The sequence below is a fragment of the Eupeodes corollae genome, chromosome 1, assembly GCF_945859685.1.
Source record: "Eupeodes corollae chromosome 1, idEupCoro1.1, whole genome shotgun sequence".
Classification (NCBI taxonomy): domain Eukaryota; kingdom Metazoa; phylum Arthropoda; class Insecta; order Diptera; family Syrphidae; genus Eupeodes; species Eupeodes corollae.
Window position 1 is genome coordinate 203849400 of NC_079147.1, and position 25850 is coordinate 203875249.

Genomic DNA, 25850 nt, shown 5'->3' on the forward strand with positions numbered 1-25850 from the left:
AATAATTATATTTTATAATAGGATTGAAATGCAACTTAATGGAACCAAAACTAATGTGCACATTCAAATCACAAACGAAATTTAAATAACCAATTAAATGAGGTTAATTTGACATCTAAGCGTGGCGCTACAACGTGTGTGAGTGTGTTTTAGCTTATGTGTGTGTGTGTGCAGGATGTGAATAGGATGTACTTATAGAATGTATAAAGGCTACGTGACGCAACGATTTTACAAATAAACATTTCAGCAAAATCTACTATCATCTGTGCGGCATTTATATCAATGTAGGTATTTACAATCTAGCGCGTTTACCCCTTGAACCAACCATCAGGACTAATATACGACATTTTACCAACTAAGGGTACCTATTGGCTTGGGAATTGATTTCTGGCAAATTTTCAAAACGAGACATTCATATTGCGACAAAGAGTATGTAGGTAAGGGGTTATTGGGTTAATTCAGCATATATTGGATCATAGTTTCTATTATGTGTGCCTAATTTGAAATTCAATTGGATTCAACTGTATTGTACCTAGTAGAGAGGGTACTTAATAAAATTGAAGGAAATTAGTAGTGACAGTTGAAAATTGTTCAATAAATTAGTTGAAATCAATATAAGAACAATACAGCCTCAACCAAACCCACAGCCACAGTAGCATGTTGAAGAGATTTGAATTTGAATTCGAAGCACGTGATTTCTGAATGAGTATATAGACATTTACATTGTCGGAAGTATTAATACGCATATATTATGAGGAAAAGTTGTTTGACAAAGGCTCATATTATGAAATTAACTTTGAAATTAAATAAAAGAGAGTTTCGAAAAGAGAAACAAGAAATTTTGAAGAAGACGTTTTTAAAAGCATTCAAAATATATTAGAAACTAAAGTTGAAAGCAACTTTGAACAGTTCACATATTCAATAGAATTCTATTGCAAGAAAACTTATTTCATTTCAAACTCTGGTATTGTAGACATGATATTTTTTAGATTTCTAAAGGTTTTATAAGTTAACCCAAGACTTTGTATAAAATATGATTGTCAATACCAGCATCCTTATAAAATAAAAACCTGATTTTAAATGTTAAAATGTACAAATGTTAAATAAATAAATAAATTAGTTGACGCACCAGTCCGTTGAGGACTGAAACTTAGTGACTTACAACTTTCAACACACCTTTGTGCGAGTACTGTTGTCAGAAATTTGAATTGGTCTCGTAAGATCAAAACGATTCTTATATACAGTGGTGGACCCGAATTTAGCATATTGAAAAGAGTACAAGTATTTTTCTACTTTCAATACTTTATTACTTGCAAGTAACGGTTCATTTTTATGTTGTAACTAGGACTACCTTATATGGTAAAGAAAATACACATTTTTGAGCTAATTGAATATTCTTTTAATGATCTATTTTCAAATCAAAAAAAATTAAAAAAAAAATGGATTAGTCATGGCAAAAGGAAAATGGTGCTCAAAGGAAAAATGGAGTCTGATCTTGAAAATGAAGTCAAAAGGGCGGACGGTAACAGACATTTCTAATTTGTTAGAATGCTCCAGGAAGCTGGTTTATAATGCCCTTCGTCAATTAAAAAAGTTTGGAGTGATTGAAAACGTTACACAAAACCCACGGGCCAGAAAGACAACAACAAATGAAGACAGAATTATTTATAGGTTATCGAGCATAAGGATCCGTTTAAGACCTCCAGTGCCAATGTTTTCTCAAAGACCATAAGACGCCGATTAAATGAAAACAATCTACGTGGGTGCGTTGCTTAAAGAAAACCGCTTATATCAAAAATATCTGAAATCTAGGTTACAATTTACCAAAGCTCACGTAAACAAACCATTTAGTTTTTGAAAAACCTGTTCGGATGGGAAAAAATATATATGGCGTCCAAAAAACAGGGAATATGATCCAAGGTACACCATTAAGACGGTGAAACACGGTGGAGGCAACGTTATGGTCTGGGCTTTTTCTTGGAGGGCGTTGACCTCATCGTAAAAATTGACACCAAAATGGACCAGAACGTGTACAGAGATATCCTGTTGGATCATATGATACCCTACGCCGAAGACAATTTGCCGTTATTATGGCGCTTCATGCACGACAACGACCCTAAACACACTTCAATGTTAGCGAAGTGTGCCTTAGAGGTGAATTAAATCAACGTTTTGAAGTGGCCAGAACAATCACCCGATCGAGAATTTGTGGAATGATTTTGAACATTACATTGAGCAAAAAAAAACAACCAATTTAACACAATTGTTGGGTTGGAAAAAATGTCAGTTGAATTATTCTTAAAAAAATTTAGATTACCAACAATATTTTCAAAAAAAAAAAAAGAATTAAGTTTGAAAATCTAGTTTTGTTAAATAGATTTTTGGTCGAAAAAGAAATGCTATGCCAACTTAAGTACCATTTACAAATTGGATTAACTAAATTAATTTGAGAGATATCAAGAACCGAACATCAATTTTTACCACATTTTAGTACTATTATTTGTAAGTTTTATTTTTTATGAAAAAAAAGGGATTGTTGGATTTTTATAAAACAAACTACAAAGACAATATTTCCTGTGAAAGGAAACGAGTTTGAAGACAATATTTTTAATTTGTAAAACGCTTTTTGAGTCGTAAGTAAATTTTTTACTAAGTTTTAGTATTGTTTTTTTGTTAGGTTTTTATTTTTTGCAAAAAAAAATGTCAATTAGATTTTCCTGAAAATTTTACAGAGTGTTGATAACAATATTTTTTAATAGATAAAAGGAGTTTAAAACCAATATCTCAAAGTCAAGGGCGGATCCAGACTTTTCATCAGGGGGGGATCATACACTTAGATGTGTTTTTACTCATTAAAAAAATGTTCTTTAATGTTTTGTGAAGGATGCTAACAAAATTTAATAATTGTTAAAATGCCAACTTTAGTTATCAAATTATTTGGAATACTGCTGTCCAGAAGGTATCGTATTTCTATTTAATTTGGATGACTCATATGAAAGCATTGCAAGATTCCGGCAGTTTTCTAAAACTATATTTATAGAGCTAAAATACGATAGCTTTAAGGGTTTTTGGTGCATTTCAGTCTGCTTACTTTTATTTTGATCTTATAAAGGCGTCAAAAAAACTTAACAATTGAAGAGACAAAAAGGTTTGATTCTTGAATTCAAGGAAATAGCTGCATTTAAGTAGATAATTTCTCTAAAAAAATTAGATTAAAACAAAGTAAGTTAAGTAAACAAATAAGTTTGGAAGAAAAGTTTTGTAGTACTCACAAATTACGCCTTTCAAAGCGTTTATATCAATAGATATGAGACGTTTATTTATTTTTCACTTATAGCCTTTCATTTAACTAAAGTGTCACTTGATTTTTAAATCATTTTAAATTTTGTCTTAAAAATATTTTTGGTATAAGTACTAAGTAAAGAGTTTATAAATATATGAACATTTTACATCAAAATTTAGTCAAAAAATGTTATCCCCTTTCTGAAATATCGAGTTTTGTAAACATTACATTACATTACATTTCACACTACTCTGCACATAAATGTACAGAGTAGAGAACACAGCACCTTGAGCAACTAGGCTATGGAAGGTGATAACAACACAAGACATTAATACAAGACAGAAGGACAGAAGAGAAGGAACAACAGAAAGAAAGAACACATGACAACAGCACGCGGTAGGTTTCGAGACGGTCCCCCATCTTTCTACTATAACCACGCTCACTGATGCTTGATTTCGGTGATCGATGGGAACCGAAGCTTTATCAGTGACTAGGCCGTTGCCTGTAAACAAAATTAGTATTTTATTAAAAATCAAAAAAATAAATTTTTGATCATAAAAAATCATCATCAATTTGATCATTGACAAGAGCTTGCACAGAAAGGGAAGAATTTTGAAATCGTTCCATTAGTTCTTGAGAAAACTTAAAAACAAAATTAAGGTTTTTTGAATGGTACCCTTTTGGAGCAATACGAAAATGTGTTTTTATTGTAGAAAGAAGCCAAATTAAGAATACAGAATTCAGACAAAGTTTTAGAAAAATCACACTTGAACCAAATAATTTGTGTGACGACTGCTGTTATTTTTAGTATTAATAAAATGAAAAAAACGCCTTACACTAATCGGCTGAAAATCTTAATTTTAATCAACACAATTGTTTGGACTGTAGGGGCTAAAAAAGACTGACAGACGAAAGGAATCGGGTAACTCACTTTTTTCGGTTCTCTACCGTCATAATGTCATATTTGATTAAAAACTCTAGTTTGAAACTGTTTACTTATGCAAAACTCGCTATATAGTTCCTATAAGTCGCAGTTAAAAACACTTTAATCATCACTTTTTATGTGTGTCAAAAAATGTAATAATAAAATTGAAGGCGAGTTTATAAAATTCATGATCTCTTATTCAAGGTTTCTTCTTAAGAACCTGAATATTTGCTTTTTTTCTTAGAAACAATTTTTATGAAAATAATTTAAAGCATGATTAAAGTTTTTTTCAAATTCTAAATTGAGCGAAAATCAAAATTTGAGTTGTTTTTGACAGCAAAACACTTTTTGACGAATGTCATATACATATATATATTATACAACTGAACTGTTATAAGATTTTTGGCTCATGTAACCCCCCCCCTTGGATCGTCAATTGATCAAAAGTTGATGAATTTGTGCTGTTTTTTTTAAATAAGGCTGAATACCCGATTCATATTATGTTCTTGGTCCAATCTTCAGTCAAAAGTAGTACTTTTAGCAACAAAGTTTAAGGAAGTAAAATATAAATGTTGTTTCCATATACAAAAAATAAATAATTCAAAATATAATAATCCATTAACGTTATACGATTAGTTTTGAAATGAAGGGAATTCCTGCGAAAAAGCAAACAAATTATCTCCCAGGGAAGGTTCATGACCCCTACGACCCCCCCCCCCCCTTGGATACGCAATTGCTCAAAGTTTGGAAAAGATATTTGAGTCGAAAATCAATTTTTACCAACTTTTATTTATTTATTTTTTTGTTAAAAAAACTCGATTCGATTTTTCTCAAAATTTTTCCGAATGTTGAAAACAATATTTTTTATAAGTGAAAATTAGTTTGAAGCCATAATCTCAATTTTTTTAAAAAGACGTTTGAGTCGAAATTCAATTTTTACCAACTTTGAGCAATTTTTGTTTAGTTAAATTAAAATTTAATTCAAGTCTCTAGCGTTTTTGGTTCGTAAGATATTAAAGATTAACCAAAATGTTCACCTTTTTTTAAACTGCTATGGTAAAAAAAAACCCCACGCTTTTTTTAGAGCCCTTTCTGCATCTTTATCTGTATAAAAAGACTTATATTTGAAGTCGATATCTTTTCTAGTTCTTCAGCTATGGACAACAAAAAAAACGTAGCGAACGTATGTACACACACATGCACAGGCATCTTTTATTTCGAATCTAGGGACCTGAACCGTCAAGAAATGTCAACATTTTCAATTCGACAAATCGGACCCATTACAATGACTTCCAAATGCATGGCACAAGTAAGTAGGTAAAAGATATTGGGAGCTATTGCGGATCCGATTTCAGACTCCTGAGTGAAAATGGAAGACTGTCCAAGGGCAAACTCTTGGAGCTTATTTCGAAGGTCGACCAAAGGCATAGAACCGACTAACTGTTTGAACGAGGCTACGTCTTCGGCCCATGGATCAATCTATAGCCGGCTGAACCATAATTAATTTTCACAACGACAACCTAACTTATATATATATCTGATTGCTAAGCTAAGACTGAAATTAAACTAGAAACTTTTTTTAAGTAGTTTTTCATCTTCCATAAATGTAAATTTTTTTTTAAAGCTTTTGTCTTTTTTAAATAACTTCTATAAAAATAAAAAAAAAAACTAGTAACAAGCAGTTTTATTCCCAAGTTTATGTTTGTTGGTATCTACACATCAAGTTTTTTCTCCTATAGACGGAACATTACTTCCTGGCAATATAGAATTTCTTAGAAAAATACCCAATCATCTATGGAAAACTTCATATTTTCTACTTCAAATTTTTAGTTGATTTTTAATCCATCTACATTTCCAGAGAACTTAATTTTTCTCTCTTGACTTTTATCCTTTTTGTTTTTATTAAACGAAAGCCTTAAAGCAACTAGTGGTATTAAAGTGATAGTTTCTTGTTTGTTCATAGAAAACATATATGTATGTACTCGTACATACATATGTAGTTTATTTTATGAAACTCAACAATTAAATTTCTTTGATAGCTGAGGCGATGTTGTTGATGTTTTTCCCTTGCAAAAAACCTTAATCCAACAAGTAGAGTAGTTAAAACAATATAAAACTTTCATTACCATTGCGTGCTTAGGAGAAAACTGCAAATGGTTATTTTGAACCTTCCTCAAACTCATTCGCAGAAATTACATTCCGTGTTGTTTTACATTTGATGATTAACGTGAATGCAAATAAAATTGTGTGGTATTATATTTTGAAACAACAAAAAATTGAAAAAAATTAAATATTTACTTCCTCAAGGAGGTTTAACTCGGTAAGGTAGGTTATAGGTTAGGTACTTTACCTACATATGTAGGAATAAAAATAAAGTTCAGTTGGTACCTGCACACATACATACATTAAAAAGAATTTTGCACTTGTTTTAATTGTTGTGACGTGTGTGTGATGATGATGATGATGTTTTATTTGCATGTGCAGACAAATAATAATAAATTGTTTTACAAACACCAAAACCATCATTATTGTTTGTTGATGTGTGTGTTGCGTGAAGTTAAAATAGTTTTTTGATTTATTTTGTACATTCACAGATGCTTGTATAATTTGTAAATCATGTAAACAGACACACGGTTAAAAATGTTAATTGCTTAAAAATTGAGTGAATGCAAATATTAAAATTTTAAAGTTAATACAAATGTGTATGAATTTAGTAAAGTCATTCAATTAAAATTTTAATAAGATAAAATACTTTCCATTAAAGTTCTATTTTATTAGAATGCTGTTGTTTTAAAATATCCTGGTATTCAAAAACTAGTAATACACAGTAATTGTACGAAGTGTATTGTAATATTATAGAGGAACACCTACTGCGTACTGTTCATGCAATTGTATGCATCAAACAATTGAAATTGAATTTAAGGTTATTTTTATTGTTTAATTACATTGCCGCTACATTAGGAATTACAACAAAAAAGCAGTCATTTTATTAACTTATAAAATAATGAACTTACATATTAACGTGGAACGAAGCACGATAGTAAAGGTTTAAGTTCTGTATTATCTATTCTCAGTTTTTGGCTCATTCATTCATCTATGAAAAATAAAGAAGCGATGAAGAAATTAAAAGATTCAAACAATTTAAATTCTTTTTTAGTTATTCCTCAATGATTAAGTTCAGCAAATTACTTCTTTTTTCTCCTTTAATTTAAGAAAGTTAATTGTGGATAGTTGGTAGTTAATACTTCATCAACAGAAATCACATCGACTGTATTATTGTCTTGCTACAAAAATCTTGTAAATTACTACGAAACGTAATAAAAGACCTTGTATTGTAAATTACTACGAAACGTAATAAAAGACCTTGTATTGTTGAAATGTGTTGATTTTGATTAAATAAACGTACCTGATAGCTTACATTATTTTTGTTTTCTATTTTTATTTCACTTATTGTTTGTTTTTATTAACTTAACGGCTTTGAAAACACGCTTAATATTAGCCAAAATGTTATTGGTACTCGTTATGCTTTTCTATTTCGAGGTGCAAAAGCTAAAAGTTGCATTCAACAGTATTACGCGTTATGTTTAAGGGGGTACTCTGGTCTAGAGAAATGAATTTTAGATAATTTTTGAAGTGCTGTAGAAAAAAGCAAGCAACAATTTTACCATCAATTTTGTATACATTATTTATTCACATTAAAAGCATACAAAAAAAATAAAAAAGCAAAAAAAAAATCAAAATTCCGTTAGTTATCAGCTGATGGAGTGGTGCGTCTCAAAAATTTGGTGCGTGACCATACCCACGATTTTAACTCTCCTATAAATCTGAAATCAAAAACTAAAAAAGATTATTAATCTACAATAATGTCGCAATGTCTGGAACTACGGAAAAGTTACAAACATTTTTTTTTACAAAATGGCGACTGCCTAAAGAAAAAAAAAAATTACCACTTTTTTGAACATTCTTCGATTTGTTAAAAATAGTAAAAATGAAAATTTGGAGATGGCCGTTGTTCCGGACGTAGACAAGTCCCTAAAGAAGACTCTCTTAAAATTTCAAGTAAATCGGTTCGGCAGAACCTGAGAAATCGTGGGTATCAGATTTAAAAAGACAGATCTGAGAAAAACGCTTTTAAACTACCCCGTTATGTCTTTTGTTCGATTAGTTGCGCGAATAATTTGAATTTATAAAAATCCTCTCGTAAACATATCCTTAAATAGTTAAACTACGAAAATATGAAAAAAAAAAAATCGATTTTTTTTTATTTCTAGACCAGAATACCCCCTTAAGGTCTTAGGAGATATGACCACATCTCAAGTTTTTCTGAGTTTTCCAGTTTTATGTGCATTCTATTCGTTTGTGGAACTCTCTCCCTCGCTCTGTTAAAATTATAAGCAGTCCGACAATTTTTGGAAAAATGCTAAGAGAATTCTTCTCCTAGCTCTGTGATGATGATTAATTGTTAATTTAAATTTTTAGATAATTTCGAATATACATACACATATTAATTTCTTTTTTTATAACTTATACCTATTAATTACATAATTGATTTTGTTTTGTTAACCTGTTTAATTCATACATAATATTTCCACCTTTGAATTTATCAAAGCACAATTTTTGTAAAAGTAGTATTATCATACTGAGATATACTCTAGTTTATAAGATATTGTATCTTATAGAGTATAATTCTACAATAAATAAATGAAATGAAAAAAAATTGTTCTAGAGTTTTTAGTTTAAAGTCTTAAATACATAGAAATTGGAACATCGGTTCGGTACAGACACTGAAGATATCTTTTCGTTTTTAATAAGGAAGACAGGTCCTAGCACAAAAGGTTATTAAGTTTTTTAATTCAAATTTCTGAAATTACTGTGTGAACTAGAGCCTTACCTAGCAAACTGCTCCATCTTGCTCGGTCCCTTGCTAGATGTCTCCAGTTTCGCGCTCCAAGTTGGGTGAGGTCACTTTCCACTTATGCAAGCTACCTGATTCACGGCCTTCCTCTACTGCGCTGGACTGTGGGTGTGAATTCTAAGCATTGGTTTCCATGGGCCCTACGTGACCCAGACATCTTAGTCGTTGGACTTTTACCCTTCTGGCTAAGTCTAAGGCGCTGTATAAGCTCCTACAGCTCCTACTTCTCTTCCACTCCCCTTCTATGCATACGGGACAGTAGACCGCACGAAAGATTTTTCTCTCGAAACGACCTATCATTCGCTTTCGCCATAGTCCTCAACAGAATTCTTTCAAGTACGATGTTAAAAAAATCGCATGACTGAGCATAATAGTCTCAACACGATGTTAAAAAAATCGCATGACAGAGCATCACTTTGTCTAAAGCTTTTTTTGACATCTAAAGGTTCTGTTAGATGTTCAAATGGTAGACATGTGCATTCAAGAGGACACAAGCGTCCACAGGTTTTTCTCAAAACCAACCTCTGTCTATCAACTTCTACTCTCACCTCCCCGTGGTCAACATCGGGTGCCTAGTACCACAACTGGAGATTGGGTTCCAACCCCAGTGGAAAGTTGTTGGGGGCAGCAAACGAGGGAGGTGGGAAGAGGTGTTTCCACTAAGGCACCTCTCCTTATCCAGACGGCAGCGGAGGAATTCCCGAGATGGAATCAACGGTGGCGTCTACAGTTTCAGTAAGGTTGAACTACTTAGTGAACACCTTTTTGGGCTTCTTCGACTTATTCGGAGCCCAGACCTATAAGGAGCGGTTTTATCCGGCTCCCCATCCTTGGAGTTATACTTAGGATCTGGCCCTTCAGGTTGGGGGTTGTGCCGTCGGGGTGACTTCTTGGCCACGTAAATCCATACGGTCAGATTTACTGTTGACAACCAACGTCAACGAATAAAGGACAACGAACTTCGGATATGAACGTGGAGTGTTAGGTCCCTTAACAGACCACGTGCGGCCGAAGAATTAGCGGAGGCCCTAGACCGCTATAAAGCAGATCAGAGGCGGCAAAAATGGGTTTAACTGTTAATGAGGGCAAAACAAAGTACATGCTGTCGTCAAGAAAGGACATACAACACCGACGTTTTGGTTAAAACGTCACCATCGACAGACGTAACTTTGAGGTAGTCAAGGACTTCGTCTACTAAAGCTCCGCTGTAAACGCAGAAAACAACACCAGCGCTGTGATTAAAGGTCAGAATAACCCTTGCTAACCGCTGTTTCTTTGGACTAAGAAAGCAATTGAGTGGTAAAGTCCTCTTTCGAGGGACCAAATTGTTATTATATAAGACCCTTATCATCCCCGTCCTGCTATACAGTGCAGAAGCATGGACTATGACAAAAGCGGATGAAAGCACCTTGGGTCGCTTCGAGAGAAAAGTTCTTCGTGTGATCTACGGTCCCGTATGCATCGAAGGGGAGTGGAGGAGAAGATAAACGACGAGCTGTACAGTGACGTAGACTTAGCCAGAAGGGTAAAAGTCCAACGACTGAGATGGCTGGGTCACGTAGAGCGTATGGAAACCAATGCTCCGGCCCGGAAAGTCTTCAAATCCGCACCCACAGGACAGCGCAGTAGAGGAAGACCGCGGATCAGGTGGCGCGCACAAGTGGAAGATGACCTCACCCAACTTGGAGTGCGAAACTGGAGACATCTAGCTAGGGACCGAGCTAGATGGAGAAGTTGGTTGGGTAAGGCCCTAGTTCACATAGGACTGTAGCGCCACCTTAAGTAAGTAAGCAAGTAAAGGTTCTGTTAAGTTGTTTTCAAGCTTTATGGATCAACGTGAAGTCTCCATGATCATCCTACACAAACGAACGATATAGTATACAGCTTGTTCCTGTAGATGATCTCATATGCGGCCTTGACATCGATAAAAAGATGGTGGGTGTCGATTTAATGTCCTTGGGTTTTTTTCAGGATCTGCCGTAATGCGAATATTTGATCGACTGTCGACTTTCCTGGTTTAAAACCACAAGGACCTATCAGGTTGTTATACAGTCCGCAGAAGTTGACCTTCCATATCCTCAGCATTGACTGCGGTTCCACTATGATGTTTCAACTTCCGCCTTTAATTAATTAGTTGTTAAAAAATTTCAAAGTTTAAAACTTTAACGTTAAATGAGCTAAACAAAATAAATGGGAAAAAGTACGTATACGTCTTCGTATACCATCTTAACTAAAAAGTTTTTCAATAAGGACATGTCGTGACATTTGGTGTATGGCGCGTAGCGCTGTCGTCCTGCTGGAATCACATGCGGTCTACGTGGGTTGTTTATAATGTTGAAGTGCCCAAAATATATAAAAATTCTGTCAGAATGCCAAAACAACAACAAAATGTAAATAAAATTGTTTTTTGGCGCTAAGGCGTTTTTAATTTTGGCGATATGGTTTTGGGCGAAAAGACCTTACACCATTTTATTTACTTTTATTAATGTTCAAAAAGAATAACACAAAACTTATAAAACGTCTATTGAACAATTTTTTATTCGATGGCTTCCACAAAAGTTAAACCGATATTTCAACATACGACATTTTGTGAAACCTTTTGATGGCTTGCTGTTTAAAGAAATTAACTTAGCTAATTTTGAAATACATCTCATGATCTACAAACTCTAGCTGACAAATTTTGTTCAGCATTTATCGTTCAAAAGTTACAGTCCAGCGGAAAATTTCGACAGAATTTTTGGTGCTTCTCACACTTGTTCATAACGAAACGATATCCTTAATCTATGCGACAATTTGTCTTGATATGGTGAAATCCTGAATAAAAATTAAAATACCCCAAAGTTTTTAACCGTGCATATAAAGTATGATGAGATAAAAATACATTTTTCCAAGGATATGCTTGTTTTGTTTGTTTTAGGAACATTTATTCCAAAGAACTCTCCTTTTGATTCATAAAGCAAACAAAAGAACACAACAAAAACACAATTATTTGGATAATGTTACATCAGTATCCTTTTCCAGGATAAGCTTAATATAGAAAAATTCAAAAAAATAATTATAACAAAGGAAAGAAAGCTCTTTTCACATACATAAATCACAATTTTTGTGGGTCTCGGTCTCTAAATTCCAATTAAAAGGCACATTCTTATTATTCTAAGGAACCAACAAATGAAAAAAAATATTATGTTGGAAATGGTATTATCTTTTGTGTTTCTCTTACATTTAACAAACAAACTATATACATACACATATATGTATGTAAGTAATCACAATCACGTTTCACATTAAGGAGCATGCGAAAAACGGGTTACAGAAAAATTCAACTATTTCGTGACGACCTGCAATTTGTCATTAATTTTTAAGTATACCATTCCAACCTCAACAACTAAGTACAAATTGTAAAATCACAAGTTTTTACACCTGCATTCAACTAAGGGGATAAGGAAGGGTTATGGTAACTGTGGAGGTAGGTAAAGCTTATTCTACTATTTCAAGTACCTGTGGAAATTTTTTTGTTTCACTTTTTTTAATTACAAAAATCGCAGCTCCTTTATATTTAATGGCAATGGCACTTAACATAATTGGTATTTGAATTTACCGTCGACGACATAGTCGTCGTCGTTTTTCGAAAGGCATTACTGTGCACTAAATCTCTAATCTTGAAAGTTGGGCAATTCGAATGAAAAAATGACTTTAAAGTTTTTTTCTATCGAAAACCTAAAAGGTTATGGTATAATATTTAAAAATACTTCGGTATACAAATATTTTCGTGACTTTTGACCCCATCATGCTTCAGAAATATGATGCTGTTAGAATTATAGATGACAGTACCTTTGTACCTATTCATTCTTTCAGAAACTACTTATTTATTTAAGGTCTATTTCACCCAGACTGTGAAGCGAGGGCAATATCCTTTGCATACTCCATAATAGGTAAGTATTAAGGTATATGATCGTCCCCTGCCTATGGTTATCTCATCTCAAGTCTCATCGTCATCATTCCTTTGCCTCGAACCTAATGACATATTCATTTGGTATTCATTTGCTCTGTAAGGAGCGCTTATTTCGTGATTACATCATGTTCCTTCATATATCTCCTAAGTAATCTCTTCTTTGACAATTGCGAGGGCATAAGGAGACGCTCACACTACGTATAATTATATTAATATTTTAAAATGCAACCATCCACTTTTGGCTTATAACAACATTATGATGGCAGAGAATACAGTAACTAACGAGATTTCCACTTACATAAAGGAAGGTATAGGTACATGACATTGTATCCTTGGGCTGTCTTAGGCCATACCTTCCCTTATACTTATAGCGGATGTGTAGATTTTAAGAGTCAATTTTACATTTTTTTTTTTTGGTTTTTCTTTAAAGGAGGAAAAATTGTCACAAGAGATGATAACACAAGCCATAAGAGGTGTATGTAGAGACACATCAAAAGCATTTTCTTGTAAATATAGAAATGTGAAAACGTAATAAACAGCAACTGGTAGCAAGTTTCCACTATGATGGCACATAACATGCATACCTATGCAGACAACACAACTACCGCATTTACCTATCCAATCCACTTCCACTTCCACTTCTACTCTGCCTCAAGTTCAGAGCTTTCTTTTTCAAGTACCAAATGAAAAGATACATATTTCTTTTAATTTTTTTGTTTTGTTTTCTTCTGTCAAGACGAGAGAATACACTACGAGCGTTTAATAACAGTGTGGAAAAGTCAAGAGATTGCAGAGATGCAGCCATAAGAAGATTTTGTGTCTTTATTAACAGGAAGAAAATTTTAATTCAATTCAAAAATTGATGAAGAAGACAACAACAAGTTTTTCGGTACAGGAGTATGCTTTTATGATATGGTTTATCGTTGATGGTGCTTAAGAGCTGCCGTTCTCAAAAAGTGGTTTCTTTTTTGTTTTGATTCGTTTTAATTATGTCGTATATAAGCTTTAACTCTTGTATGCCATTCACCTGTAAGCATACCATAGCTACAAGTCCTATACCTACAATTTTAAAATAAAAGTTAATCCTCTCTGTTATCATTTTTTAAGTTTTGCTTGTTGTGTGCAAAGTCCTGGTAAGGAAGAAAACCGTGAAAGGAATGAAACTTTATAATAAAGCACCGGAAATTAATCCTGCGCAGCGTATAGCAATTCAAAAAATATACCTATGAACTCTTAAGTTACTATTCCAAATGGTATAGTTATGGATTCGAAAAAAGGAAATAATTTAAATTATTGATAACCTAAAGCACTTTCCCTTTAACTCAAAAGTTGGTATGTTGACTAATATTGTCTCTCAATAATGAAATTAAAATAACAATTACACCAGACAAACGTCAAGTTGTTTAATTAGCTGCATCGGCTGACTTCGCGAATTCCGTCAATCCAATACTCAAAGGTATTGTTAATAATTTTGGGATGAAGCTCCCGGTATTAAAGGTCCTTCACAGTACACCTCGACAACAGTGTGAATTCAGAACGCCAAAGACTAAATTGTTTAACCGGGTATGTCAAATTCGTTTCTCTATGTATGTACAACCAATACAATCGTTTGTTAACTCCAAGGTAAAAAGACATTAAGCTTTTATTTTTGATAGAAACCTACTAAATGAAACCTTTGAAAGCCAAAAACATGAATTAAGGGTACTCAAACCAACAAAACTCAACTTAGAATTTTGAAAGCGATTCGAATTGTTTTAATACTATTTCCTTAAAATGTTTGTTGAAAATGCAATACAATGAAGTAAGATCCATTTCCAATAATTAAGGAACACCAAGTCTTTCATAAAGTGAAGGCTTTCGTAGCCTCAAATGCGGAAATATTGTTAACTTTCTATCGAAAGAAAAGTACAGCTGTTCAGATAAGAGGATTTTTCGCCCAAAATCGTCGAATTCAAATAGCTGTAAAACCTGGAATGGAAGCGGTAAATCAAAGCCAATGGTCGGCACTTTCGATTGCGGAGTTAATTATACCTTGAAATCAAAAAATAAGATATCTTTGTGCACAATTTAAATTCGTTCATTCATTGGATTTTCTAGTAATTTTTGAGGAACAGAAATATTTGTTTGGGTTCGCAATAAACATAAATAATTTAGGTTAACGACTCTTAGGTGTATTTGGAAACGTAAGAACTTACGAAAAAAATCCTATGTTTGGGAAAAAATGTTGGGTAGTTAACTGCTTCAAAAACACTTTTTATATTAATGGGAAACTTGAACTTAAACTTGAACGTTTGCTTTTAAAAAGACTTTCAGAATCTTAGCTCCAAAAAGTATGCTCTATCAATATGTTCCCTACATATATCAATTGTACAGATTTAACATAGCCACTATATATTCAAAAACATACTTTTTGGAGGGCACATTTTAAAGTACAGTTTTGAACGACTTTTTCAAGTTTTTCGATAGTGGTTCTACATTGTGGCGTGTTTTTCAAAACTAAATATCAATCTTTTCATTCTGATTGTAAGTTGTGAATATTAATTCTTTGCTAAATTAAAAACGCGAATAAACCACATTCTAATTATACCTTAAAGACGCCAAAATGTTTTGACGGCCATAGAATGCTTATCTATACACCTTTGACAAAACTGTTATGTCAACTCAAAATGTCTTTCTTCCAGTTCCTTATCTCCTTTATAACAAACAAATGAACACTAAAACAAAATCATCTTCAACTTAATTTGTATGGGTTTTCATTACAACTACTACAACAACAAAAACAATTTCTTCCGCAACTTCTATGATACCACAAAAATGATAAATTAAATTTTATGTCAGCCCGCAGTTATCACACCGACAGCGATCTATTACATTTTACGGTCTTACACCTCTGCAAGGCCACAATTCACATAATAAAACTTTGTAAATCACAAACTTTTACTCCTTTGATCGCATTGCTGCGTTAAAAACTTTGGTTATCTTTGTGCATTTTTCAAATTAATATAGTCAAAGTTTTCTTTCTTTTTTTCGTTTCTCGAAGCTGCCTCTATTTGTGCTGATTCTGAGTGTGGTAGGTACACCTTTTCTTAGGGTGAAGATACGCTTCCGCTTCTACTACTATTCTTCGCACTGCTTTCGAAAAACTATAAATTTATCATCAAACTTTTCAATAACTTGCGCACAAAAGGAACAAAAAAATAATAAGTTCCCTACCTCACTAACTTTTCCTAATCTTTTCCCCCCACTCAGACACAGTTCCTTACATTTGACTCTGGCTTGAGTCCCTTTCTGTATGGATGTGAAGATGAACACAAGATAAAATAAAAAAACGATAGAGCAAGAATAAAATATCAGAAGGCGTTTTGTGCCTTAGGTTTCGCTCACTGCGTCCAGAAGTTTAAGTTCCAATATAATCGAATTAAGAAACTTTTAAGTATCTGCTGTGAATGTAAAAAAGGACCCAAAATTCATTGTCGTATAAGAAGAAATCAGGACACGAAGGTGCCGCGCTCCGCCTCGTTGGCCGCCGGCCGTCGAAGAAAAAACCAAAGACACATGTTGTGTTACACAAACACCCCAACACTTTAATAGTCCGGTATTTTTCTCTCCTTTACATTACATATGATTTAGGTATTTAATTCCATGGACACAATGTCGTGCAACTTAATTTTCTGCAAAAATAAGTTTTCATCTTCGTCTTTTCTATTATCCTCTGGCTGGACTAACAGAGAGTGAGACAGACAGAGAGTTTTATGGAGCTTTGAGCCTTGTGGCAGAAAAATATGGGGACTGAGGACGAGGAGGCTCTTATTAAAAAGTTTTAATTTTTTTCTTCATTCATTCCTTTTTCTTTTTATTGTGTGAGCTCCTTATCCATCCTCTAGTGCTTTTCTTTCAACAATAGGTAAGTTTTCAAGAAATATTTCCGTCAACCAATAAAGAAATTGAAAGACGCCAAGAACGATAGAAATTATGGAAAATGAAGAGAAACTTGTTACCAAAGTATACCCTCTGTACACTTTTAAGGATATTAAGGGACAAGCACGCCAACATACACAAAAAAAACTCAAAACTCGAGAAGTATAGAGGCAAAAAGAAAATAATAATGGAAATAATAAAAAAATATGCGATAAAAGAAAGAATGTATAATTTCCGGAATCGTTTCCACACCATTTTTAAGCGTGCTCGCTAAGCTTAGTACGAATAAGCAGCAGTAGCAGGACCAGCAACAGCAGCAGGGTATGGGAAGGAAGGATAAGTTTAAAATATCCCAAAGAATATTGCCTGCTACATTAGTACACTGAGAGAATATTAGAATATACCATAATGTTAACGTTTTTAAATTACAAACAAAATAATTAAAACATATATTTTGGTATGTCCACTTTATACAACACATTTTACCAACATTATATGATTTCATTGAATAAGTCACACACAGTGATACATTTTTAATTAAATTTTGTTTTAATTGATGTAATGTCCAAACACTTCTTCGCACATTTCGTGGGGTAATTTGGTCATAATTTAAATCTTAGGCAAAAATCCAACGGAGTCAAATCTCATGATATTCATCATGAATTAAAGTCGAGTCGAAAAAACGTGAAATTAAGCGATTTGGAGAGGTTAACGACATTGCTGCGAAGTGCGAACGACTGGAAATCAATAAATTCAGATCAGCAGCAACACTCGCATTTGCAGTAGCATTTTATTCGAATGAACGGGCATCAGGATAGGCAAAATCGGCATCTTCTCTATGCGTCGTTCCCAGCGTTGTTCAGGCGTATTTAAAACCATACCTGTTTTCTCTATTTGCATACAAAATGGGAAGACTATATTCATTTGTTAACACAAAAAAGCAAGTATAATTCGCAGTGTTTCGAAAAATGTGCGCAATATTAATTTCACTAGGTTTTAAACCAGGTTATAAAATGCGTTCAATATTTGTTTTGCTGTTTTAAAGTTAATTCTTTCTGAAATGAGAAGTGTTATCCCAAAGAAAACTCATGTTTTGAGTTTCCGTTGTTATAAAACCAAACCCACTGAGGGAAACCGGAATAGTTTGACCAAGTTATAAGGACCTGCAACAGTCATATTTGACGATACAAATTTTTGTATGATCAGAAATTACACCAAAAAATACTACAATGTCCCAAAGGTAGTAAAAAATGTCTGGTCTTTTGTAAAAAAACGTACGAAACAAGACGTCCTCCTCGGTTCCAACGCTCGGCCACAATGACACAACCTTTGTAAGTTCGCTGATAAATACAGTTTGTTTGCAGCACAGTTTGCTGTGACTGCGACGCTGCCAGAGAGTAATTCTTGATCTTCTTTCGCACTCATGCAGTTGGAAGAGTATTGAAAGACTTTGTCATACACAAATTCGCTGGTTTGGATAGTTTCGTCCTATTGTTCTTCAACGCTGGAAAACCCACTGCGTAAGCTTTTCCATCTGCTCTATTCTACATCACCCTCTAACTATCGTCCAAAAGCTTTCACGTCACTTTTGGCCAAGGACATTGAAACGCAGATTATTTATCGGCTTCAAAAATATCTTGAACAACGAAAGCTTTTTAATAACTGGCAGTATGGCTTTCGTAGTAATAGGCCCACTGATAATTTGATACTTTATCTAACCAAACAGTGGAAGAAATCTATGTTGAGCATAGTCAAGTAGATAGATAGATAGATATATAATTTTATTTTTAACAAAATTTGCAAAAAAGAGAGTAATGCTGGTTTTAAATTAGTTTTGACAATAACTTTAAATTGCCTGTCAGGTTAAAAAGAAAATTTAAAAATACATAAGCTTAGGAACTAGATTAAGTTAAATAAGTTATGAAAAAAAATTTGTAATAAGATTGTGATATTAATAAGAAGTAATATAAATTTTAGTAGCAGTAGCCATTAAGAATGTTAAAAAGTTGAGAATGAGAATCCATGACGCTGCCAAGAAATGTTCGTCTGTACATTTTGAATACTGATCAGGTTCCAATGAAGTGCATGGTATTTTCCCATTCATCCATTTTGCACAATGTACATAATTCTATCTGTATCTCTTAAGAAGGCTCTTCCATTGATATTAAGAAGCCCTTAGCGAACTTTAAAAGATGATGGAAATCATATCACGTGAATTTAAGTCTTCAAAGTAGTTCCGTATGCCAGAGTACATCAAGTTGCGATATTCATCATGAAATTGAGACTGCGTCGCACTAACTGTAAATTCAGTCCAGTGTTTTTCGTTCAGTTTCAGTAAGAGAATGTTATGTATGCTGGGCCATTCATTTTTATTTAGGCGCAATATAGGGCAGTAAAAAGCATCTTTTCATGAAGAAACACTGCAATTTTTCGTCTTGGTTGTATTCGCGGTATCTCCAAACTTGAGCACAGTACAACATAATAGCTTTTGAGGCGGCATTGTATTTATAAAAAATTGTTGAGTGTTGGACGGTATTGTCTTTTTCAACCATTGCTAAACATTATTATTTCCGACTTATCAAGATTCATTTCAAGATTCCATTGAATGCAGTAAGTCTTAAACAGCTCAATTAGCTGTTGCAAATTGTAAGGATTATCTGACAACAGTACAATATCCTCCGCATATAAGATAGCGCTAATTTGAAAATAATCTAAAACAATACCGATTTGAATTTCCGCATGAAAATCATTTAAAAACAGAGCTAAACGAAGAGAGCTTAGCACACATCCTTGAGGAACACCATTCTTAGTGGGAAAGAAGTCTTACAAACACACAGCTGCAGCAGTATCCTTATATAGAATCTTTATAGCAGAATGAACGGGCATTGAGATGATATATGTAAAGGATGGTTCAATTTTAAGGGCTGATGTTTAATGTCAATTATACCTTAATGTCAAATTGTTGTCTGCATTTTATTTAACATTTCTCAATATAAGACTAACTCAATTTCAACCAGGGAAAGACACACAATCAAGGAACACGTTAAGATTATTTAGGCTTGTTATGAAAATGGTTGTTCAAATCAAAATGCATTTCGTGGAACTTCTGATTTATTGGTCTATTCAAACGTCAAAATGTGCGTATATGTATTATTTACACGTTATCTCAGATAATTTATGCTAAATTATATTGTTTTTTAAATCTATTGTTTGTAATATATACATATTTTTCTTATATTATATTATAAATATTATTCATATATTTCTGTAGTCGATTTGTTCATAGCTTATCATTCTTTATAACCAATTCTAACATTTTGCATGCACTTAAAGATCCAACAGTATAGGAGAACGATTTCTGAGTAGGTTCTACCTTATTATCGTTAATTTGTATAATCAAGTCACATAAAAAATATTGACTACACTGCTACTAAGTCAAGTGACGTATTGTTCAATAATTTCAAAGCGTCTGTGCTAAAGATTTGCATATTTGTACTTCGCTATAGTGCGAAAGATTTCTGCCTTAGTGGTATAGAATAAAAAGGTTCTACCTTAAAATTCTCATCGTTAGTCTCTATAATCAAGTCACACAAAAAATATTGACTACACTGCTACTAAGTCAAGTGACGTATTGCTTCAGTAACTTCAAAGCGTCTGTGCTAAAAATTTGCATCGTAGTATGCAAAGAAAAAAACACATATAAATCCAATATGCTTTCTGAAGCAAATACTTTAACTTTGAATCTTCTTTCGCATCATATTTTAGGAATTATTCTACAATCCAATTTCGAATACGGGTTATTTGGTAAACAAAATTAAAAACATCAACGTAAAGCGCCATAAATGTGATGGCACGTATGGCCAAAGCAAATCAATAAAATTAAGTCAATCTCTTGATGTGACTATCGAAAACATTGTCTTAGAGCAAGAAGACAAAGAGTTTTTTGATAATTGCTTGGCGGTTGAGCAAGAAGAAGCAATCAAAGAACGCCTTTTGAAAACGTTGGAGGCGAGGAAAAATATATTAAAGAAATCGATTGACATATTTAAGGAATTTAAATTTTTCACATTCAACAGCAATTTGGTATTTTTTTCACAACTGTATTTGCATTCTGTAAGCTAATGAAATATGTTTTTATTCTTTAGATTTTATACGATTTTTCCATTCGTTATCCTGGGACAGAGCAACTCTTTTTAAATCAGTGGAAAAACTATGCAAATGTAGCTAAAGAAATTTTTGTGGAATTATTTGAAGAAAAAAGCATTAAGGAAATAGGAGGTTTGTGTTAGTTTTCATTATTGATCGACTTTATCTTACTTGCAAAATTCTTTTTCTTAGATTGGAATCAGGAAATATCATCATTCCTTTTGTTGCTCCGCATGCTTCCATCCACTTCTCAAGGCCCAAAATCAAGAGAAAAAAAGAGATCAAATTTTGAAAACTCGATCCCGAAACTCATTAAGTTCGAACATCTTAACACCCCAAGAGAAAATTATGATCTCTCAGAAAAGCAGCCCCACATAATAGCAGTTGGAGCCAACAAACAAGCGGTTTCACAGTATTTGATTGTTTTCGACAAAACCATTTTACCCTGTGCAAGTACTTATAATTTTTGTCAAATTTTTGATCTCTATTTTAAAATATTTTACGTTTTCAATATTGAATTCGACTATAGTTTAAAAACGTTTTTGGATTTTTTCGCGATTTTTATATACAATATTGAAGAAAGCCCAAAAACAAATCGATTAATTGAAATTCATTCAAGGTTTCAAAATAAATTTTAAATTATATAAGAATTATGGATTTTTTTTGCTTTTTGTGTCATAGAAAGTTTTCATCGGCTTCTTTTACAATATTTCATCTAAGATCAGATCATTTTCTTAATAATGAGAAAAGAATATCGCTTAAATGTATAGCAAATATTAATTGCAATAGAGAATTTTGCACATTTAGCGGTTTACGGCGGCATGTTACTAAGTGCACCCCGATCCCCCCACAAGATAATTTGTCATCAAACGTTTTTATTTATAAGAAACCGGTGCCTTTAAATTGTAACTTGTTTCATCAAAAAAGTACGCCACTAAACACTTTTGATGAAACAAATAGTGAATCAAATAACAGCATTAACTTTATTGAAGCAATTAATAATTTTTCGAACAATTTATTGTCAATGAATATTGCACAAACAAATGTTACCAAAATTCTTGCAATGACAAGTGGACTTGTTGACACGATTTTCTGTAATTTAAATGTTTTCGTCGAGAGAGCAAAAAGTTCTTCATCTGGAGGAACACTTGATGTAGGCAATTTACTTACAGCTTGTAAAACCAGTTTTACAGATGACTTCAAAAAAATTGATTCATCTTATAAAAGACAACGAAATTTAAGTGCTGAGAAAATGTTTGTTAATGCCACATCACAAAATTTAGGAGGTAGATGGGAACAAAAATATGACACTCGAAGCAAAATTTACAAGGATTCATATGTACAGTGCACATTTCAATATATTTCAATTTTAGAAACCTTGATATCAATGTTCAGCAACAATTTGTTTTTTAAGCTCTATATGTCAAAAAACCATATATGTAACGAAAATGAATTGCAAGATTTCTGTTGTGGAAAGACTTACAACTCGAGTACTTTTTTTAAAGAAAACTCAAAAGCCATTCAAATACAACTGTATTACGACGATTTCGAAGTTGTAAATCCTTTAGGATACCCGTGGCATGATGGTTAGTGCGTTGGACTGTCATGCAAGGGGTCTTGGGTTCAATCCCTGCCTGTGCCACCTTAATTTAAAAAAAAATTAATTTTCGCGGGTACTGCCTCTTGCGAGGAATTGACAATTCCTTCAAGAGTAATTCTTGTCATGAAAAAGTGCTTTCTCAAATTAGCCGTTCGGATTCGGCCTTAAATTGTAGGTCCCTTCCATTCCTGACAACAGTACTCGCACACAGGAATGGTTGAGAGTTGTAAGTCACTAGGCCCTGGTTCACAACGGACTGTTGCGCCACCCCATTTGAAATCCTTTAGGTAGTAAGACAACTATTCACAAAATCGGTGCAATATATTTTAGTATTTTGAACTTAGGCTTTAATTTTAATTCCCGAGTTGATAATATACATCTAGTGGCTTTATTTTATGCAAACGATTTAAAAAATGATGGATGCGACTTCAATACAGTTTTAAGACCAATTGTAAAAGATCTTAAAATTCTCGAACAAATTGGTATTGCTGTAAATGATGTTGTCCTTAAAGGTACTTTAGTAAGTCTAAGCCATGATAATTTGGGTGCAAACTGTGCGTTGGGGTTCGTTGAATCATTTAGAGCAATGCATTTTTGTCGCATATGTTATATGACTCGCTCGGAAACTCAAACAGCTTGCACAGAAAATGAAAATTTAATTCGAGCAACAGTTGAGTACTCAGATTTATTCAAGGATGATAAAAATAAAACTTATGAAGACTTTATTGATTCTAAAGGAATAAAGAGATATTGTATTTTGAATGAACTTTCTTACTTTGATAGTATCAACCATCCCAGCGTTGATTTAATGCACGATATACTTGAAGGGACTGCACCTTTTATCATGAGAGCTTTCTTAAAAAAACTTGTAGACAGTAATATCTTGAAAGTCGACAGCTTAAATAGAAAAATTCAATCTTTTCATTTTGGCTACTTGTTCCGAAAAAGTGTGCCATCAATTATAAGTTTGGAAAAAAGTCCGACTAACTTGGGATTAACAGCTAGCCAAAACAATTGTTTAGTTTTACATTTTCCTTTTATTTTTCATGAGTTTTCCGAGGCCTTCCCAAAGCTTTGGTCAGGAATAACAACAATGATAGAAATTATAAACATTATCTTTGCTCCAAAAATAAAAACTTCATTAATAGAACGACTCTCAGTTACTATTGAAAAACATCTTCAATGTATATTAAAAGAATTTAAGCTTAATCTCTTACCTAAGCACCACTTTTTGACTCATTATCCCCGCATTATTAAAATGATGGGTCCACTTATAAATATGTCTACATGTAGGTACGAGTCAAAACATCGTTTTTTCACAAAACTTAATAGCAATACTAATAATTACATTAACATTTGCAAGACATTAGCATTACGCCATCAGCAACATATTTTTCAAATTTGGACCAACAAAGATTTTTCTGAAAGGGCTAAGTTTGGGAAATTGAAACTATTAGACTGCTTTGAAATAGATAACTTAGATTTAGCTTCAAAAAAAATAATGGACAGCCTTAAAACTAAGGAATTCTACTCTGCTGACTATGTTGAGTTTGTTAACGGGTTTCACTTTAAAATTAATTGTTTTCTTTATCTTGAACCACAAATGTATATAAAAATTGAAAAAATTTTCAAAATTGAAAACAATGCTTACTTCTTATGCTTAAAATATAAAAAACAAAGTTTTGAAAATCTAGTTAATATGTTCACTGTCATTAAGACAAACGATAAAATTTGCTTAAAGTATGATGATATTGTTTTTAAGAAACCATTCGAGTGTTACGAAATAAATAACAAAATGTTCATATTGCAACCTTATTTTTATTAATGCCTTTATGTATTTTTTTTTTCTATAATTTTAAAAATGTTTTTAAAATAGTTTAAGTCTTCATAAAAAATAAAATGTTTCTTCTAATCTCAAAATATAACAACATGGTTTTTTATTCATAAAAGTTTTATTTTAAAGCAGGTGAATGGGTTACGAATACCTATGATAAAAGCTCAGTAAGTAATTTTGCTTTCATTAAAACACTTTGAATTTGCATTGTTAAAACTAATATTAAACAAGTGTCTTCTCATTCTACTCAAAAATTAATAAATGTTATGTTATGAATGTAATGCTTTTGTATTACACTTAATAACTTTTTATACTAAAAACGAATTTATTTTTGTATTAAAATCCAATACAATTAACATTATATAATAATCTTTCAATATTTAAAACTAATTTAATTTTTGGTTAAAATTAAACATCATTTGTATTAAAATTTAATTTTTTTAAATTCAAAACAAATCTTATTTTGTGTTGAAATGTAATACAATTTAAATTATATTATATCCGTCCAATATTATAAATTAATCAAAATCTGCATTAAAATTTAATACATTCGGTGTTGATTTAAATTATTTTTATATTCAAATCAAATATATATTAAAATTAAAATGCAATAGTTTGTATTATATTTTAATATTTTTGGATTTATAACAAATAAAATAAATATTGAATTTCAGGAGAAAATATTAGATTTTAATACAAAATGTATTTACTTCTAATACAAGTTTATAAGAATCATAGACACAATTTTAATAAAAAAGATTTGTTTTCAATACTTTTGGCTTCGAAGTTAATCTTAATATATGTTAAAATTTAATACTATGGACATAGTATGTAATAAGAAAAATTATTTAATTTCAATAAACCATTTATTAATTTTTCAATTTTAATATATGAAACATATTTAATTCTAATATCTTTTCAGCGTTGTCATATATACAACCCTAAAAATATTAAAATTAACGCCAGAATTTTTAACCGTGTGTATACAGACACATTTCTTTAAGTGTACCTGCACGAAAGAGAAACTACTACTTTCTTGAAGCTTTGGAGAAAAAATAAGAAATTGAAATTTTGGAACGAGAAACAAAGGTGGCCCGAAGATGGTCTTTCGGTTATTCTGATGATGGTAAAGCGAAGCGAACTTTTTTGAAACTAGCGCTTAGCAGCTCCATAGTGTGCTGGATAAATGATAGGGATATTAAATTTACCGGCTGCAGGTGAGAGCTGCTTTTTGAGGAATTCTTTTGATGAAAGTAACTAATTTTGACCATTTTTCA

The 25850-nt window shown here is 32.5% G+C and overlaps 1 protein-coding gene across 1 annotated transcript in view; it reads left to right on the top strand.

The window, feature by feature from the left end:
• LOC129948207 (uncharacterized) overlaps positions 1-25850 on the top strand; it is a 38446-nt gene that overhangs the window by 11877 nt on the left and 719 nt on the right. The window contains exons 2-4 of the mRNA XM_056059105.1: positions 20759-21076; positions 21139-21271; positions 21332-21667. Coding sequence (XP_055915080.1) covers positions 20759-21076; positions 21139-21271; positions 21332-21667 — 787 coding nt within the window. The remainder of the gene's footprint in view (positions 1-20758; positions 21077-21138; positions 21272-21331; positions 21668-25850) is intronic.